This window comes from Syngnathoides biaculeatus, chromosome 14 (genome assembly GCF_019802595.1).
Source record: "Syngnathoides biaculeatus isolate LvHL_M chromosome 14, ASM1980259v1, whole genome shotgun sequence".
Taxonomy (NCBI): domain Eukaryota; kingdom Metazoa; phylum Chordata; class Actinopteri; order Syngnathiformes; family Syngnathidae; genus Syngnathoides; species Syngnathoides biaculeatus.
In genome coordinates, this window is record NC_084653.1 from 14218125 (window position 1) to 14238809 (window position 20685).

The window sequence follows — 20685 nt, forward strand, 5'->3', positions numbered from 1 at the left end:
GACATGGGTTACCCTACCAGGGGCAAGAAGCCCCAGATAACTTAACTCCTAAGATTATCGGGACACACAAACCCCTCCACCACGATGACAGCTTGAGGAGGGGCTATTGACAAAATTATTCATACAATTAAGACAGTAGTATGACTTTAACATTCATTTATATTAACATAAACAAGAGTCAAAACTGCAACTTCTAACTAGCTGAAGGGAGGCTCAAGTGGATATAGATCATGAAAACATCAGGTCGAATGGCAAGTACATTTCTCCCAAGGACTCAAATGCCTGTCAGATTTCTTAACACTTTGGGTAAAATTGTTGAGAAGACAAAAAAAAAAAACACGGATGCAGAAAAAGGCCTTTTTAACCATCCAGTGAAAAAGGAGGTACTTGAACACCACAGTGAGAATGTATGCATGTTTACTCTTTATTTGGGAAAAACCATCTTCGTCACCAACATGCTTGCATGCACACAAGTTGTGCTGTTTCAATGTTTTTGTGGCTCATGATGCCCACTGTGCCTGTCGCGCAGATTTAGGATTTAAATTGTCTTGCAAGCAGAGGGAGCAAGAGGTTTGGATCAGCCAGGTAGAAAGTCTAAAGATATCACACAGGGGCCAGCGAAAAAAAAAAAAACAAAAAAAAAACTTAAAAGCTTCTCATCTTTTTCAGGTAAAGCCCTTTATAGCAGGGCCCTGAATTCATAGAGCAAATCCACCATCAACATTGTGTGTAAAAAAAAAAAAAAAGTTTGCTAAGGGTACCTGGAGTTTTAAGCCTTTTAAATGACCATTTAAATTTCTTGTTTTCCAAAAATAAAAAACAAATCTAACTTCTTGAAAAAAAATATGATTGGGAACTTCTAAGTTTAGTTCAACTTAATTTTGACCAGGAAATATTTAGTATTTTACACAAACAATAAAAATATGTGGTGTGAACAAAGTCATGTATTGAACATGAAGAAGAATCTTCCATCATGTGCTTAAAACAGTTAACTTGCTTAACAATACAGGACATAAATTTATCAAACACAAACATGTTACAAGTTTGCATACATACAAACATGAGCAATTTGAAAATACTGCCATTTCAAATCCAGGTTTTCATATCTTGCTGGAGTGTTACTGATAATAGTGCAATGGTCTAAATCAGATTATGACAAAATAATTATCATACAGTAACCCGTTTGATTTTACAAAACCCCTGCAATAGACAAAATCAATGAAGAAGAGACCCAATTGTTCACTACTTATTTACAAGTTCACATATGGAATTCAATGTCATTATGTGATGAACTATATTGTACCTCGTTTGTAAATTTTCCTAAACTCTGTCGCGTGTTTCAACCAGTGGCATGTTGGCCACATTTGATGTATTACTAACCAATTTAGTAATTTACCAAACCTGTGAGTGAAAATTGCTCAGTCAATTTTCTTTTTCTACAAAGAGAAGAGTTCTTATGTACATGGCTGCCAAATTAATCAAAAGGTCAGTAACTGCACTAAACAGACAGAGAAAAAAAATCTTGTGATGGACTGAATACACAATAAGTGAACTGTAATTTCCAGAGGGATTAGTGGAGTAAAAATTTCTGTGAACGTCAGTATCTGATTTTGTAACATCTAGTTTCTTATTTGGCAAACACGAACACATTCAACGGGAAAGATCACAGTTTAGCATAAAAGCATTTTAAATGTGCTTCATCCTCATGTTAAATACAACTCTTCTTTCTCAAGTTGTGGTCTCCTTTAACAATTGGCTCACTTCCAATAAAACACCGGCTACTTAGCAAAGGAGTAGATAAACAGCATGGGCTTCTATCTGAGGAAGTGCGCCACTTATTTCTTATCATCCATGCGGGAGTAGGGATTGTCCTTCGAGATGCCTGAAGAAAAAAAGCATAAGGAGAACACATTAACTTGATGGATGGAACTGGGAAATTTCAGGAATTTACAAATCACAATACTTATACAATTTTGAGTAGCTGCATTCAACATCAAATTGTGTCATTTTACACAAGGAGAGGGCAGTACAGGCTTGTTTAATGCTGTATAATTGTTTTTATGTTTATATTTATTATTACCATAATTTCCAGGCTACAGAGCGCAACTGGTTATAAACATTACCCAGTACATTTGTACTGCCACACCTGTGTAAAAGCCACAAGTGCCCACATTGAAACCCAGATTGAAACACGAGATACTTACATAGAAAGACGGTACACAGTACACAGAGTTTTCAAAGTTTTAATACCTTAGCTTAGCTTAACATAACAACAACACAGTAGCACGAATAGGGGTGCTAAACAAAAATAAATAAATAAATACATAAAAAACCTGCCGCAGCAGCTACACAGTAGCACAGCACTAATGACCGGTTAAAAAAAAAACATCACTGCGACGCGGCAGTAACATAGCAACAATATGCTAGCGTGACACTAACTGGACCGGTTAAAAAAAAAAAAAAAAAAAAAAAAAACATACTGGTACAACTCACAGAGAAACGGAACTAACAGCAGCAACACGCTAGCACAGCGCCAACAGGGCCGGTTAAAAAAAAAAAAAAAAAAAAAAAAAAAAAGACATCCCGGTAAAAGTCACTTCCTCTGCACATATATTCCACCGGTCTCACTCTTTATCTTTTCCGCTCTAGTGCCCCCTTGCGGCCGTTAGAAAAAATGCACGAATTAGCCTCATCACCGCATAAGCCACAGGGTTGAAACCGTGTGAAAAAAGTCGTGGCTTATTGGCCGGAAATTACTGGATGCTATTTTTATACCCTGCAGTCTATCAAAAAACCCTAAAGGAATATATTTGGTCTGAGGGTGGTTCTTGTAAAAAAAAAAAACAAAAAAAAAAACTCCAATGTAGCTGTATTCAAATTTGCAAAGATGAGTGGGCTAAAATTGTTTCACTACGTGACTAAAACTACTATGAGAAGCTACTGCGAGTTATTGCAAATGCTTGATCGGAGTTGTACCCGCTTAGGGTGCTCCAACCAGTTTTTAGGGCAAACACTTTTTCACACTTTATGTTTTAAATTTTTTTTTTATGTATGCAAGTTTTAAACTTTAAAACGTGAATGAACATGAACATTTCCGATGTACCAAAGTAATAATACCGAGGACAAAATAAATGGACCTTACCATATTTCTGTCTTATTTTATCATGCCTCAACTGCATTTCCATTCTCCTGCGATAACACAAACAAACACAAAATTGACAAACAGGCCATACTTGTATAAGAGTATATGTACTTATTCAAATGGACATTTATTGACCTTTCTTTTTGACGGGCGTTCCTCCCTCTGGTTTGTTGCTCTGCCCTTAAATCTTCTGCATCGTCACTAAAACGTAAGATGACAAAAAAGTTTTGAGGCCTGATGCCCATTCTTGAGCAACCATTTAAAACAAGCACCACAATTCTTTCTTTGATTTCCTAGCCAATTTCTTTTGATTTTCTTCATGATTTTAAACAAGGAAGCAGTGTTTGTGAGGTGTGGTCTTAATTACATACAGGTCTTTCATCAATTAACTCATCTTGTCAGTCAACCGATCAAGAGCTTCCAAAGCCATGACATCATCATCTGGGTTTCCCTATGTTCTTTATAGAAATAGTACTGTGTATGTAAACGTTTGGCCTTGAAAAAATGTAAAATTCTCTGAGATTATCGCTCTCTCTGTGACATTTACAAAAAAAAATTGGTGAGCCTGACTGACCTGAAGCAAGAGAAGTTTAGTCTTGATTTGACTTCAGAATGTGAGACATAAAAATGAAATGCATGTTTTTAACAATGTGTATGTATACTTCTGGCTTCAACTATAAACAGAACTTGCCTGACAAAATAAGGACATTCAATAGAACTCAATCCGAAGAAATTTCAGAATAATAGATGAGCAATAAAGTACCGTAACGGATGAGTCTAGAACATCACACCAACAGTTTTGGTGGTATTATCCGAAGAAATTTCAGAATAATAGATGAGCAATAAAGTACCGTAACGGATGAGTCTAGAACATCACACCAACAGTTTTGGTGGTATTAGTATAACGGTCTGGGGCTTCCCTACTCGTTAAGGACCTGGATGACTTGGTTTGATTGATGGAACCATGAATTCTGACCTTTACCAGAAAATCCTCAACAAAAATTTTCAGCTACCACTAAGTGACCTCAACCTGAAAGGAACTCTGAAGCACACCTGGGTTCTGCAGAGGACGACTATCTAAAACAGAGATGTGAATGAATCATGGCTAGTTATTTACTTGGGTTATCTTTGCCTAGATTCCTTTAATGACATACTCGAACAGACTGCAGGATTTTATTCTGGATATTGGCTATTGCGGGCCATTTCCCAGATTGAGTCCGACATTTTTCGTGGGAAACGACAAAGCGTCCTGTGGTGAAGTAATCCACGACCAGCAATTTGACCTAGTACGCCAAAACAAATAAAAGTATAGCATGATTGGATTTTTTGAGACATATTCTGTCGAGTGTAACAATGACAAGTCTCCTGACAGCACACCTCGAGGTGCACCAGTAATATTGCGCAATATAACCAGCGCATCGCCTCCCGTGCTTGCAATTTTGAACATACTTCGTTGTCGTTGTCAATGTTTACTCACACGCACAAAACAATGTTTACCGAAGCTTTAGCGCACGATTCGACAGACCGCCGGCATGTTTACGTTCAAATGTGAACAAAATAACGTTCTCTGGTTGTGAGCTGGATTGTATTAAAAGAATGTGAGCATACCTCAAGCAATCCTTGCGTGGATAGCCCAAAATATCTCCCAAGCACCCAGTAACATTATGTCATTTTTTTCTTCTTTTTCTTTGTTTTTCTCCAAACACTGCTGTAACAATCCATTGTTTGACAACTTGTCTCCATGGCAATAGTGACACGTTTTCTGATTACGCCTCCCTAACAGTGTTTGATTCGACGAGATAAAGCCTGCCTTGTGATGTGTTCCAGGCATTGAAACAAAGTGGGGAGACTATGCCAAGAAAGAACTTCAGAAGGGGGCAAATACTGTACACTAATAATAACCCTTTACAAGTAAAACAGTTGAGATTCCTCTTGTATCTGTTGTATCAAACTCCGTTTCATTTGTGCCGCTGCCCATGGTACATGTTTCTTATGCCCGATGTTATACATGTATTAATAACGGGGAAATTATGCATAACTATTTTGCTGTTTTCACTGTTAACTCAGTGTCCGGTGGTGATGGTTTGTTTACAACAGCTGCTGCTGCTAAAGTGGGCTGATCGAGGTACGCGGTCAACGTCTCATGTCCTTTGGGTATTTTTTGTTCGGCTTTTAATTGTCAAACACTTTTTTAGGCTCCTTGTGATAGTCGGCATTCGATTGAAGCCGTCATTTATACACAGACACGCCGGTGAGCTCTCCCATGTGCTTGGGGCAATGAAAGCCTTCGAACAACCACGGCTCTTTCGGCAGCTCAAGCCTTCCCCGTATCTTCTCTTAGAAAAAATATATCAATCAAACGGTTTGCGCATCATGCACGTGCTTTATACCTTTTGATATTGTGCTTTTGATGTGTATGACTTCACCGCTGAGTGGCAGTCTAATACAGACAAAATATAGTAGAAGATGGTCACCACTTTGTGACCAAGTAAGCTGCAGTGTTGCCATTTTTCACAGTGGCTAAATATATGCCCGTGACTTTTCTTAGATTGTCTGTCTACATATGTTGTTGCACCATTTGTGTTTAAATATCTGTTGTTTAAACAGGAAATCCAGTGCTTTGCATGAACAGTATAACAATAGGTCATGTAATATTTACCCTATTTTGACAATGTGATGTTAAATCCTCTCTCATTTAATAGTGTTTTGAGATGATTTGTATCGACAATGATGAATTTTCAGGGGTGCTGCCATTTTCGGGATTCACATGATCTACATGGGCATATGTGACGTGTACCGTGCCGCAACAAAGGTTCGATTACATGGGACACCATTATGCCCAACGCTGATTTCTCGGATTTATCCTCATCTGATGAAGAAATAGCAGTATTGGTTGATTGGGAAGACGGAGGAATACTTCCATACAGATTTGAATCTGTGGCTGCAATAATGTTTAATATTCGGATGGTTCTTCGGGCGGAATGACGTGTTGTCTGACTACTTGGAGGCCTACGCGCGACATAAGTGCATGTAAGCAAAGGCCCCCAGGCGCTCCAGACTGGCAGCCAAGGATGGTTCTTCGTACGGGAATGACGCGGAGTCTGATGAGCAAGCTTGGCGGCGGGCCTTTAGCCGATCTTTCAGGTGGCGGAGGCCTTTAGCTGAGCTTTGGTGGTGTCGGAGGTCGTTAGCCTAGCTTCAGCGTCCGGGGCTAACGGCTAACTGCTGCCTGGAAGCTCGCTCGCGGCCGCTGCCAGAGCTTGTGGCCCGCCTTCGGCAGGGGCGGAGGCCTTTAGCCTAGCTTGGACGTCCGGGGCCAACGAAGCGGGCAGAGGCCGTTAGCTTTGGACGCCGAAGCTTGGCTAAAGGCCTCCTCCACCATCGAAGCTCGGCTAAAGGCCTTCGCCACCACCAATTTCCCCTTTAAAGGTTTGTGACATCTGCAATATCGATAATAGTATGGCCAGCCCAAAACGTTTTGTATCATGTGTTAGCATTAAGAAAGCTGGACTTTGTGTTTGCAGACTTTTTTGTCTTATAGTAACTTTCCACAGGCGGCACAGAGTCCTTTTTTTTTTTTTTGAAGAATTGTTCACTATTTGTTACTTGTTGTGAAGGTCGCTGGCACTATCAGGCGCTTGTCACTCAATTTGTGTACTTGACTCAGGACAAAAAAAAAAAGAAAGATCAACAGCTCATCATGTAAAATTTGTCGGTTGACTAACTCATAAGTCGAGGTACCCGTGTTAATAAGTCTTCTTTTAAGAAATGAAAGTTGAATGTCACTTTTTCCTCAATGCAACCCAGAGAGAAAGAAAGGTTTGGCCGCTTACGGTTTATACTGTGAAGAACGAAGAGCTGATTGCAGCGGGGCGTTTGGAGACGGCCGTACCAGGCTCTCAGAATAACAAGCCATTGTCCCCCCACCCTACCCCGAGGGTCACGTGACTCACCTGAATCGCTGCTGACGCCGCCGCCGGCGGCAGCAGCAGCAGTACAGGCAGCACACAAGGAAGGCCAGAGCCAAAAGGCCAGAGAGCACAACCAACATGATCATCAGGATCTGGAAGTTAACTACGGGTCAGAAACAGGAAAATATTTGACATCCAAGTTGGAAGGTTGCGGTTGTGTCATGACACGGAGATAAGATTCCATTCTAATCAAATAAACTTCAGTTCTGAACATTTGAAAACATTTTACAATTTAAAAAAAATAATCAACATTTTCAAAAATGTTCAAAATAAACAGATGTGTATCAATTAAAACATTGTAATGAATGAATCAAACTTTTAAATACCATTTGTTAAATAACATTGAAACTATAATTTCACATAAAAACGCCAATAAAATAATAAATAAACAAACAAATGTCATACAAAATGTATTAAAACACCAAAAGAACTAATAAAACCAAACGGAAAAAAGCAATACTGATGTAACTGAAAAAAATTGTTGAAAGAATAGCGATAAATGAAAAGAAATTAAAGAATAATTTTAAATAACAAAAAAAATATACATTTGAATTAATTTGAAATACATTTATGTATAGTATATGTAAAAAGTAAACATTTTGCATCAACAAAATTAGCAAATATTTGTTAAAAAATACTAATAATAGTGAAAATACAAGGACAAAATATTCAATTTCAATGAATAATTTTAAAATACAAGTAAAATGTAATATTACAAAATAAAACTACCAAATGATGAAAACAAAAACAAGTACAATTTACTATTACAAAATAAAACTACCAAATGATGAAAATACAAACAAGTATAATTTAATCCAACTAAAATCAATCAAAAAAGGCTATAAAAATCCTTATATCTTTGAAAATGACAAAAAAACGTAGAACAAAATTAACTCATTTATAAAATATTTGGGAGACACGGTGGACGACTGGTTAAAGCAGGGGTGTCAAACTAATTTTTTTAAGAGCTGATTTACCACGCTTGCATGAACAGTTACAATTACTGCCTTAGTTTACTTTATTTATTCATTTTTTTTGTGGTCTGCTCACCACATTTAAAAAAACATGCACTTGTCTTAAACCTTATTGTATTATACTGTGTATTTATTTACTGATTTAACCTTTTTTTGGGATGGGGGGGTGTTGTGTGGCTTACCCCAGCATACACCCCACCTCGCATCACTGAGGGGACACACACTGCTGGGAGGCAGGATGCTCTTCACTGGGTAGTCCATGCACTGTTTGCTGGGGGCGCACCACAAACACTGCAGCAACACACACACGCACGCACGCACACACACACACACATGTAGTAACAATACATGAAGAAACGGTATAGTAAGTAAAATAAACATTACTTACATGGGGATCTTGTAGACATATTACACAACTGCTGTTGGACTTGGAAGCACACGACACTGTGACTGAAAATATGAGACACACTATAGCATTTACTTTGTAAACAATGTCAATAACAAAGCCAGAGCCTCCACTATGATTACTCAGAAGTCTTTCACTTGGTGGATTCATAAAAATCCTACACAACCCTGTTTAAATGCCATGACCACAAGATAAATTATTTCAATCAATATGAGAAATAACCAGTTCAACACAATTGGAAAAAAAAATCTAAGTAGATATAAATACTAGACATGATCTTGTTTCAGAGGTATGTACACTTTCATCTAACTGGAATTAACAGATAAACAAAATGATCAGATCCAAACCCATATTATACACCACACCTGCCACCATTTAAAGTGCTAACGGGCTTTTCCTGTAATTATTTTTCCATCATTTAAACTCATTACAGTACTGTAATTTTTTTCATTTATATGGAATTTCTAAAAGACCTTGCAATGAATCTATTCCTCAAATATAAAAAATACAAATGGACTAAGAGTTAGGATTTTGACAATCGTTTGATTTTTTTTTTTTTTTTTTTTAAATAAGCGGGTCACATGAGTTAAAGAGTCATAGGAGGATTAATGGAGGAGGGCTGAAAAAGTTTTGACACAAACACAGGATTTTAGGTCTGTTTCAAAACGTCATATAGAATAAAGCAATTATATTATTTATATAGAGGAACGAACCCCTCCTTTGAAATTCAAATGTTTTAATAGTTTGAGTTCAAACCTAGCCTGTTATACTGTACTACATTCAACAAAGAGAGCAGCTCAGTTTGACTATTAATATAGTATTTGAGTTCAAGACAAATACTTATTTTCGTGAATGTAAAGTTTTAGCTTATAGACATCGTGACGACAGACAAAAACACACTGGACTGATGTCATGTGACCCCCAAAACAGCAACAAGTATTCGAACTGCTAAGAACAAATAAAAACTCACCGACAGGAGGAGAAGTGGTCGACATTTGCGTCTGGGCGGCAACGAGGGCAGCCAAAAGTACCAGGCAGATACCGTAAGAAACAGACATGGTGAAGTCGAGACGGGCGCGAGGAGCTCCGATAACTGAAGCCAACAGTTTCCGCTGCTTTGCTGAGACGAGAGGGGTGAGATGGGGAGACCTTAGTGACGCGAAGCGTGGCGTCATCGACGAGCGACGAGGCCTACAAACGCTGCCCTTTGAAACGTCATCATTCTGCGTTGGCTGAAAGATACTAGCTAGACCAATAACGTAGAATAAATTTATGGAATAATTTGCATTCGACTTCATTGAGATGGACTCACACAGAACATAAATAACGAAAGGTCACGCATGCAGCCCATTGCGTCACGTGACCCAGACACTTCCCCGCGTAGCACCTGTGCTTTGCTTGCCGCGCACAGTCAAAAAAAGTTGCTCATCCCCCGTGATTGGCCCGTTTTAGTCACATGCTCTGATGACGCGTTATGTTTTCCTGCCGCCATCTTTAACATCCCACAAACGTGGAGCAAATTGAGAAGAGGCTGTGAGCAAACATGCACGTCTTTATTCTGATTGTACGAGTCGCTGCCGTCTGTGCAGCAAACCTTTGCCGTGACATTTCCGCGGGGCTAGCTTTGCAGATGTTGGGGTGCCAGTGAAAGTGGAAACTGATGGACAAGTATGTTCGCGTGAAGAGAAGAATGGCTATGTTTCCAATGACGTCATCACAGGCCTAAAACCAATCGGATCAAATAACGATGGAAAAAAACTTCACGCTTCACCTATCACCTTTGTTCTCTGACCTCTCTGACACGCAAGATGGCTTAATTGGAAACCTCTGGCGGCCGTTTATCCGATCTTTCTATTATTTTATGTCGTTTGAGCTTATTAAAAAAAAATGCCAGAGGACCAGAAGAGAAACGATATTAGCGATGAATGATGAGCCATTATCTTTACAGTTTTATTGAATCTTTTTTTTTTTTAAATAATTAAATTTTCCTTTCCTTTGTGCAAGTTTATTTTAAACTATTTTATGTCCTTGTCTTTCTCGATTCGCACATTTTTTTTCAGCACAGACACTAATAAAACCAAACGTTTGAAATGAGTTGAATGTCTTTATTTACAACATAGGTCGGCTGCCCACGTCCAATAATGTCCTTTTGCCATGTTACCATGCCAATGTGATAGGAAAAGAAGCCTGAATGTTTACGTTTCCCATCCAAACTTCCAACATAATTAGAAAAGATCCACAACTTCTAGAAATACACCACAACACAACCTCAGCATTACTGCAAGCCTCTCCTGCAGTGTTATTGGGGACATGTGTGTTTTGGTGTGTATTATGAGGGCGAAGTCAACGCACCAAATCATCGAAACCTGTTGCGCTCATCCTGAAATACACAAAATACATTTCTTCATCCATCCATGTTGGGAAGAGGTCGGATTAAATTGATGAATTCACCCTTCCTCTAGCGACTTTCATTTCATGGGTGCACGTACCACCTGCACCGCCACCTTCATGATCTTTTTCACAATATAGTATAATTATACGGATCAAATAGGTGGGATGGTGGCGCAACTCGTGAGAGCATTGTGCTCACGTCAGTTCTGAGGACCGGGGTTCAAATCCCAGCCCCACCTGTGTGGATTTTCTCCAGTTTTCCCCAAAACATGCATTAACTGGAGACTTGCTCTTAGGTGTGATTGTGAGTGCAACTGTTTGTCTCTATGTGCCCTGAGATTGGCTGGCGACCAGTTGAGGATGTACCCCGCCTCCTGCCTGGATCTGGTCATTTAAGTTCATTTGTTCTAGCGGGCACTGTTAATACAGTCGCCATTGTTGTTTTGTTCTTGAAAGGAAAGTTAAAATGGCTTCTAAAAATGGGTTAAAAAAAGGAGAATCTACCCAATACCACCCTGAGCGACACCTCTGACTCGGAGGGGAACTGCAACACATTTTCAAAACTGCGCGCTGGAGTATGTTCGTATAAAGTCAAACTACGCACGGGAGGCACAACGTATCCCAGTAAAATAGAACAAGCAATGCAAGAATCGCAATTTGTTGCAATTCATGTTTGGTACAGGATGCAAAAAAAACAAAAAAATGTAGACAACAAATAAACACACGCATGGCAGCTTTCTGAAATACAATAATTTATTAAAGCATCTTAAATTTTTTTTTGATAGAAATTTTTTTTCTGCTGATTTTTTTTTTGTTTGTTTGTTTCTACTGGAAAACGATCAAAGTTGAAGATACAGTCATCGTCATCGGCAACGTGAGTCTGGCGTGGCCGCCGGCAGCTGACCAGATAAGATCTACGCCACAATGACAAATGAGGAAGAACCATGTCAGGTTTATACTAAGATCAATCTATATGTTTGGGTTATTACTACTATTAGGAATGACATGTAAAATGTGTGTTGACTGTGTATATAAAGGCAACACACACCGGGAAGTTTTAATATTGGACATTTGCTGAGCTGCAAGGCACACAATTGAGAACATGAACAGCTTATGTATTTCCTGTGAATGCCGAGTGCGCCCCAAAGCATTTCGATCATACTGGCAAAACTGCAGCTAACACACTTGGATTATCCTCAAGTCAATCTGTACTGCAAATAAATAAATACCCCTTAAAAACACAGTAAAAACACTTTAGTGTACAAACGCATATACACTGTAGCTACCGTTTTAGGCTAATTCCTCGGTTAGTGTCTCGGCAAAAGTGCAGTGGTTATCTTAATCATCACTTTTCCACACTTGTTTCTTTCATACTCGGGGGGATGAAGTTAAAGGTCAAGGCTGCACGAACCCGAGTCAAGTGATAAATTCAAAATAGCACTCAGTAAGGCAAGCTGTCCTACTTACAAATGCACCTGAGGGAATCTCCATTCGGTGAGAACATTCATTGAAGGGGGATGTCCATTTAAAAAAAAAAAAAAATTACATTTACTGAACGGCATCTATTAGGGCGGAGGGAATTCAATGGAAAAATATTGCTTTGGTGCCATCTTGTGGTATTTTGGTTCCAAGGAAATATGTTGAAATGAGGGGAGAAGCTTTTTATTTAGTCAGATAAAGCCCCTGTCGTGCTTACTGTGGGCAATTCTAAACTGCTTTCGAGGGTGAGTCAGAACTATTTGCGTCAAAAGCAACTGCGATGTCACCACGCATGTAATTATCTGCTGTGTTAACGCACATCTGCAAGTGGAGTCTAAACTTTGAACACCCCAAACCTCGAGGCCACAATTCTTTGTGTTGAAAGCAATTGTCACTGGCATTGCCACACATCTAATTGTCTGAATATTGAAGCTGCAAGAGTAGGGTTCATTATTTAGGGAAGCACGGCATACTTTGACACCTGTTTTTTTCTGAAACATAAGCCAAGTTAATTTGCCCTCGCTTGTTAAAAGCAAAAGTTCAATTCGAATAGTGTGAAAAGGGACCAGTGTACATCTTCCAAGCGACATTCAACACTTCAAATGCTGCATTTTTTTTTCTTTTTTTTTTTTTTTTTTTAGAAAAGAGAAACATCGCTGGATGAGTCCTTGTCACCATCCCTGTGATTCATTCCTCTTGAGCGCCAAGATATTCAAGCGCAGTATTTTACCCAAGGATCATCTGATCCAGTTGCTGCCGTAGCTGGACACGGACTTAACACTGCATCGTTTCTTCACAATCATGTTAATGTAGGCTTTCATGATCTTTGTGATCTCGCCAACCTGGTGAGGAAACATGAAAACAAACAGTCAAGACAAGGGAAGAGAGAGTTCACTGCTCTAATTTGCCTTTTTTGAGATACAATGCAATAAAAACACCGGACAAGAATTATTAAAAAGAAATAGGATTTGGCTTTGCTGAGGAATTTCAATAAAATTTCAAAATCAGAATCGATTTTATTGCCATGGTCAGTGAAAGGAACATTCACAAACAGGAATTTTTCCCACTCCAGTGACTAGACAAGAAACATAGATGGTAATAAATTCACTAAGAAGAAAAAAAAATGTCTGAAATAACATTTGAAAGAGTAATCATAAAAAAATAAATGTAAAAAACATCCTGATATTATGGTGCAGATTTAATGAATCCTATAAGATCTGTGGCTCAAAAATAGTACATCAATTAGTATATAACCATACATCTATTGTCAAAGGAGCCTATTGTGTTCTAATGTTGGTCAGGATGGTGGTACTTGGACCGCTCAGTATTTTTTTAAAGTGGTACTTGGTGGGACATTTTTGAGAATGAATACTTAGATGAATACCTTGCTGACCATTTTTATCTTTGTAAAAGCAGACTTACTACTTCAGTTCTTGTATTGCATCTCACTGATAAGCCTAAAGTCTCATGATTGTACTTTCAATCTGTTGCTGGAACACGGAGTACCTGTGGCGTTTCAAAGAACATTTCTCTCTCATCCACGGTGATCTTGTACGTGCAGGGCTGCGGCGCTCCAAAGAATATGATGTGCTCGTAAGGGAAGGTCTCCAGGGGCTTGGGCTCCCCTCGCTTGTACACAGACACATTTTCAGCACTCACACTCAACCAAAGGTCGTGTGGGAAGCCTCCTTCTTTGCACTTATAACACACAAAAGCAAGATAGTACACATTAAACGCAATAATAATTACAATTTGTATTAAAAATCTGGGGCGAGATGGAACGGAGTGAAGTCAGTTGGAGTTGGAGTTGACCCATGAAATGAACAAAATGTTTTGTAATGTGTTTTCCCAAATGGAAAATAGAACTTTATAATACTGCACTTGAGAAAAACATACTGTTGTAACATGATTAAATAGAATGTAAAGAATGAAACAGTTGTGCGTGTTCTGCAACTTTGCCACCAGGGGCAGTATGATACACTCACGCTGACTTAAAGAACATCCATCCATCCATTTTCTTTTGCCGCTTATCCTCACAAGGGTCACGAGGAGTGCTGGAGCCTAGCCCAGCTATCAATGGGCAGGAGGGGTACACCCTGAACTGGTTGCCAGCCGATCGCAGGGCACATCGAGAGAGACAACAGTTGCACTCACAATCATATCTAGGGGCAGTTTAGAGTGTCCGTTTAATGTTGCATGTTTTCGGGATGTGGGGGTAACCCGGAGTGCCCGGAGGAAACCCACGTAGGCACGGGGACAATATGGAAACTCCACACAGGCGGGGCCGGGATCAAACCCGGGTCCTCAGAACTGTGAGGCCAATGCTTTACCAGCTGATCCACCGTGCTCCCCAAACAAAGAACAGTTTTAACAAATACTGTCAGTGACTCAGTACATTGGTCTGTTTTTGCAGAGGATAAAGAATATATGCCTGTGAGTATTGTTATAGTCTGTAAAGTGTTGCTGCAGTATTTCTCGATTCGTCAAAGTGAAATTACCTCCACATCGAACAGCGTGGATCCATACCCGGTCCACTCCTTGATGATGGTCATGTACTTGAGCATGGCCTGGTGCTGGAGCAGACCTTGCAGACGACACCACTTCTCCACGATGCTGGCCCTGGTGGCCGACATTTCTTCCTTGAACCACATCTCCAGCATCTGCTCCTCCTCCATTCGTTGCTTCTTCAGGGAGCCAGTCTTCAAGCCTCGGCGCAGGGTCCCGTCCAGGAAGCTGGTTCTACGCCGTTCCAGAGTCTGACCGGACCCCGTGGCCGTGCTCACCTTGGTGTACTGCAGAATGCGAGCGCGCAGGCGACCCACAGGGTACACGCTCTCCAGGCTCCATGCCGCCCGGGTTTTGTCCCCGTGGAGGAACTGCAAGCGCAAGGCGGCCAGGTGCTGCAAAGTCTCCTCACGGGCTGGGAAGTGTCCTCTGGTTAAACTCTCGTGGGCCTGCAGGAACACGAAAGGAGTTGGCATGTCAGCACTGGATGTGATTGGCAGTCACTCAACAAGTTAAACCACGTGTCAAACTCAAAGCCCGGGGCCCAGGCCCCAGGGACTAGGGCCCAAGTCCGGCTCACCACCTCGTTTGTCAAACCAGTTATGCATCAATTTGTATACTTCGTCAGGAAGTAAAAAATAAACAGCTTGAAGCAGGCACACTTTACCTCTTATTTATTGAACTGTCCAAGCAAGCAAGAGAGTGAGAACAGGCACCAAGTAAAAGAAAGTAAAAGTAATCATGTAAATAAATATAATGCGAAGAAGTTAAAGACTTTTTGCCATGTTTTGTTTCAATTCAAATGGACATTGTGGCGCTCCTTATGGTGTGTAGACCTCTGTAACCTTTGGGCAGTATAATAGACACATACAGGTACACGTCGAGATGATCAGAAATTTTACTTGTTCTTCTCAGAGTTTAAAGAACATCTGAATGCAAATAGGCGTGCCAACTAAAAGCTTATTGCCTCTTTAAAAAAAAAACAAAAAAACAAAACTGCTGTTTGTGCTGAAATACGTTGAGTTTAGTACACTGCCATCTGACATTGTTCTGATCTAGAATTTATGTTTGCAAGTCAAAGCAAAAACATCATCCAAATGAGAGCCCCTATATCTCGAAAAACTCACTGTGTGTGTCTTGTTAATGTTTCTTGCAAAAATTTACACCAAAAGTATGAATGGTCTTCACTTCAAATAACGGTGAGATATTGTAGTGTTTGGTAGCAAACCCCCTTTTTATAGTAATTCAAAGAATAGTTGAGCTTTCCATAACATTTGAGTCATCCATCAATTTGCGGTGCTTAACTTCTTTCTGGATCATTTTTGCTTTGTTTTTAATCTTCACAGACCAGAGGGATAGGTCATAAAAATTTTTACGTTGTTGATTGCTTAACCCTAGAGGGCCCATGGGGGTCACCATTTTTAAAGAGGATTGGGATGTCTTGGGTTCTCTAGGGTTAAAAAAAAACAATATGTCAGAGGAACACTGTACTGCATATTGATGGTTTCAGTCAAAAAAGCCCCGAAAGGCCCAAGGTGACCTGTGATACAAGTGAGTTTAAAATCCCCGAGTTAAACACACCTGCTCAAACATGAAGGCAAATTCCACACCCTCCTTTGGCATGCTCTCCACATCCAGGAAGCAGTAGAGTTTAAAGTAGAGTTTCCACTGGTCTTCGGCTTCTTCACTGCCCGACATTCTGTTCCACGGTAAAAAAAATAGTAGTTACAAAAAGTAAACAATATGGAATATCCATCCATTTTCTTCACCGCTTATCCTCACTAGGGTCGGGAGCGTGCTGGACCTATTCCAGCTATCTTCAGGTGAGAGCTGGAGTACACACTGATTACCACAGAAAACCCACCCAGAAGATGCAAATTCCACATTGGTAAGGCCGGGATCTTAACCCCGGTCCTTAGAACTGTGAGGCAGATGTGGATATTCAGCATCTTGTACTAGTGGTTAACATGTCGCCTCACAGTTCTCAGGGTTCCACTCACACCTCTAGATGGCTAAATTAACCCCCTCACATTTGAACATGTATAGGCCTAAATTATCCACCGGAATGAGTCATACGTGTTGATCATGCAAAATGTCACTTCCAACTACAAGCATTACTGTGCAGTGGTAAAGTTGACTAATGGACTAGTCGTGTCAACCCCTCGTAACCAGTGATGCAGACAGTTCACCTTTCAAATTTAGCCAGCACGTCCGCCACCAGGACTCTGCTTTCCACAGCTCGGTCAATAGTATTGTTGTGCTCAAAGAGAGCAAACATGTTCCTGCTGTCCTCCATGGCAAGACCTCTGATCAGTTTCTCCACCACCTTGCGCAAAAACCAAGCCACAAAAGTAATACCAAGCACCGGAAGTCGTACTGATTTTAAAATAAAAAGGTATCCCTACCTCTCCGGCTGTGGTGTGTGAGTTAATGGAGATCTTGCAGGAGCCACCCCCGTGACAGTACACTGTGGTGGTCATTTCCTGTCTAGTGAGCAGTGCGATGATTTCCTCTTGGGAGGGAACAAACTCTCTGGTCTTCGTCTTTTTCAGAGACTCGCTGATGAAATGCGCAAACATTTCAATCTCAGTCCCTGGGAACAGCTCCTTGATCCTACAATCACACAAGCCGGGAGTTACGATCAGAGGTGCCAAATGTAATCATACAAACAGGTGAAACATTAAGTATGAGTACAGTATGTACTATACAAAAACACCCCCCGCCCCACCCTCACTGTTTGTCTTGGAATCAAACTAAACATTCACAGATGGTTCCCATTTAACACGATGTTGAATAATAATTTATTTAGTTAATAAACTTCACACCGTTTGAGGTGAAACTTGAGGTAGCGCAAGATGCCGCGGCTGGGCAGGAAGGTGCAGCTCATGCAGGTGAGGAGATGCCAGTGGGCACGGTTGGCGGGGCTGTTGGGGTGCGGGACGTGGTTGGTCTGTTTGATCAGCTGGCAGTAGACTTCGTCTCTGAGCGGCCTCAGGTCCTGGCACGTCTGCAGGATCCCCTGGATGATGGGCACGGGGTCCGACACCGCCTCCATCTCTTGCAGGGAGTTGAAGATCTTAACAGCTTCGTCTTGAAGGCTGGTGTAACCCTTCTCCTTTTGTACTGAGAGCGACACAGAGGGTCATTTGAATGAAGAGATCAACAGGTATGACCCCTTAACAAATGAACACGTGTAGCGTTACAGTGTACAGGAGGGCCACAATTTTGGTTTCAAGGTTCTAAACCACGCACAATTAAGTTTACGCAGCAGGTAAGTATATGTGGTCACATGGCACAAGAAGACACTCTCCGATACAGACGTACTCACTGTGTTTCCTTTTAACTGTTTTATATTTTTCCCCAACAAGACTTTTAAATACAAATATTTGCTATTTGTGACTGAACAGTGGTGCTTTGACTTAGAAGCGGACAAGTCTGCAAGTCAAATTTTTACTATTGCCAAAATTTGAGTCACAAGCAAGCTTTCAGCTATGTGGATACAAGAGTGAAGTGACAATAAAACGTAAACTTAAAAGTCTTTTTTCTACTTTTACTATGTTTTTACATGGCTCTGGTTCCCCCCAACCTCCTTCCAAAAACATGTATGGTTGGTTAATTGAAAAGTAAAAAATTGCCCATAAATGTGAATCTGATTGTTCATGGTTGTTTATGTCTCTTGTGATCAGTTCAGGGTGTACCCCGCCTTTCGCCTAAAGTCAGCTCCGATAGGCTCCAGCATGCCGTGACCCTCATGAGGATAAGCGGCATAGAAAATGAAAATAATTTTATATATCCATCCATCCATGTTATTTGCCGCTTATCCTCACATGGGTCGCGGGGAGTGCTGCAGCCTCTCCCAGCTGTCAACGGGCATGAGGCGGGGTACACCCTTAACTGGTTGCCAGCCAATTGCAGGGCACATAGAGACGAACAGCTGCACTCACAATCACACCAAGGGGCAATTTAGAGTGTCTAATTAATGTTGCATGTTTTGGGGATGCGGGAGGAAACCGGAGTGTGCAGAGAAAATTCAAGTGAGGCCAAGGCTTTACCAGGTGATCCACTGTGCCGCCCTAATTTTATATAACAGAGTGCTATTTTTTTGCGGTATACTGTTAGAAAACCACAAGGAGAGAAGCGGGAAGAGTGATTCATATATAAGTCGTTCTGGAGTATAAGTGGCACCCCTGGCCGAAATATGAAAAAAACTGCAATCTATAATCTGACAAATTCAGTACCTACAATATTTTTGTTTTACCTTTTTTTTTTTTACATGATCAGGCATTATTTAAAAAAGTCAGATTCAAAATTTAAAGTGCAAATAATAATAGCTCAGTGCTAGCGTTAAACTCTTTCTGTGTACCATCTTTTTTTGTAAATATCTAGTGTTTCAATGTGGGCACTGGCGGCTTTTACACAGCTGCGGCGTATATATGTCCCAAATGATATTTCCTTTGCAAATGTACTCGGTGCGGGTTGTAACCAGGTGCGCTCTGTAGGCCAGGAATTACAGTAGCTTCCATTTTTTTCCCAGGTCATAGTAATAGCATGTGTTATTTCACCACATTCAACAGACAAGCCCACAGCGTTTAAGAGCAAAGAGAACAGGTGGACTTTTGACACTTTTGCAGCCTCATTTTCTACACTTGAGATTTTAATAATCATTCAACTCTGGCAGAGGAGACAAGATTCGAGAGAGCAGACTTCGGTGGTTTGGACACGTTCAGAGGTGAGAGAGTGAGTATATTGGTGGAAGGGTGCTGAGGATGGAGCTGCCAGGCAAAAGAGCGAGAGGAAGACCAAGGAGAAGGTTTATGGATGTGGTGAGGGAAGATATGAGGGCAGTTGGGGTTAGAGAGGAAGATGCAGAAGATAGGCTAAGATGGCAAAAGATGACACGCTGTGGCGACCCCTAACGGGACAAGCCGAAAGGAAAAGAAGAAAGAAGAATCAACTCTGGCAGAGTTGTTAACAACTGTTCTTTGCGGTGTGTCAAATTTAGAAGACTACATCAAAGTGTCAGCAACTCACAGTGGATGCTGACATCGCCGTAAGGCAGTGGTAAGAGTGGCGAGTGCAAAGGATGCTGAGTGTATCTCAATATGGGGTTCCTCCAGTACGTCTGCTCCACTGCCTCCACATTCAAGCTGCTCTCCTAAGGAATAAAAACAAAAGCAGATCAGTGCTCCAGCACCACTTCAAGCTCAGAACAGTATGCACATCACCGCAGTATATCCAGTAAAAGGGGCAGGACGCAAACAATAGTGTTTACACAACACACAAAGTGAGTACCTCACTTTACTATACACAGTGTCCCTGCCTTAGACTTGCGTGGCTGAAAAGAGTTATTTCAAGTATATTAATGCCACATAACTGTAATATGTTAGTGTAGCCATAATAACCGAGGTACAAAAATCCAACCTTTATGTCCCTGATGAGTTGCTGCGTTGGTGTTTCAATGGGAACTTTGCTGTCTATGGCTCCCTGTATGGCATTTGTCCACCTCATGGCTTCGTTCAGCATTTTGGTGTAAAGGCGGTATGAGTGTTTGCGTCCGTGGATGATGATATTCCAATACCCTGCAACAAGTAATAGAAACAGTTCAGAATACATTTGCACAGTGATTGTCAAAGTGTGGTACGCAAAACATTGCTGCAGTATACTTGGATTGGATTTAACATTTTTATGACAACAGATTTCCATTTCATCTTTAACTGTTTGTTTCCAAACATTCATTTGGGTATGAGTGTTGAATGGAATTTCTATATGCGATCCACTTTAATTGAGTCATTTATTCATTTACCTACAGCTTTTTAA

At 40.7% G+C, this 20685-nt stretch overlaps 2 protein-coding genes across 3 annotated transcripts in view; both read right to left on the minus strand.

Moving 5' to 3' along the window:
• Nucleotides 1-400: 400 nt before the first annotated feature.
• On the minus strand, nucleotides 401-9923 carry LOC133512391 (pituitary tumor-transforming gene 1 protein-interacting protein-like). Of its 2 annotated transcripts, XM_061841965.1 has the most exons (8): nucleotides 9806-9923; nucleotides 9464-9739; nucleotides 8476-8537; nucleotides 8270-8378; nucleotides 7096-7216; nucleotides 3278-3343; nucleotides 3143-3189; nucleotides 401-1882 (listed from the first exon to the last, which is right to left on the minus strand). In XM_061841965.1, the coding sequence occupies exons 2-8, from the start codon at nucleotides 9666-9668 to the stop codon at nucleotides 1836-1838; spliced, it is 657 nt and encodes a 218-aa protein (XP_061697949.1). In that variant the 5' UTR covers nucleotides 9669-9739; nucleotides 9806-9923; the 3' UTR covers nucleotides 401-1835. The 2 variants fall into 2 exon arrangements, with proteins under 2 accessions (XP_061697949.1, XP_061697948.1); XM_061841964.1 differs by having other exon boundaries at nucleotides 9464-9911.
• A 1696-nt stretch (nucleotides 9924-11619) lies between these two features.
• The window catches only part of LOC133512372 (unconventional myosin-X-like), an 89634-nt gene continuing 80568 nt past the window's right edge, over nucleotides 11620-20685 (minus strand). The window contains exons 33-41 of the mRNA XM_061841937.1: nucleotides 20290-20447; nucleotides 19900-20023; nucleotides 17694-17991; nucleotides 17274-17481; nucleotides 17058-17194; nucleotides 16450-16567; nucleotides 14862-15317; nucleotides 13870-14061; nucleotides 11620-13205 (exon numbers count right to left, since the gene is read on the minus strand). Of these exons, the coding sequence (XP_061697921.1) occupies nucleotides 13101-13205; nucleotides 13870-14061; nucleotides 14862-15317; nucleotides 16450-16567; nucleotides 17058-17194; nucleotides 17274-17481; nucleotides 17694-17991; nucleotides 19900-20023; nucleotides 20290-20447 (1796 nt within the window). The 3' untranslated portion in view covers nucleotides 11620-13100. The remainder of the gene's footprint in view (nucleotides 13206-13869; nucleotides 14062-14861; nucleotides 15318-16449; nucleotides 16568-17057; nucleotides 17195-17273; nucleotides 17482-17693; nucleotides 17992-19899; nucleotides 20024-20289; nucleotides 20448-20685) is intronic.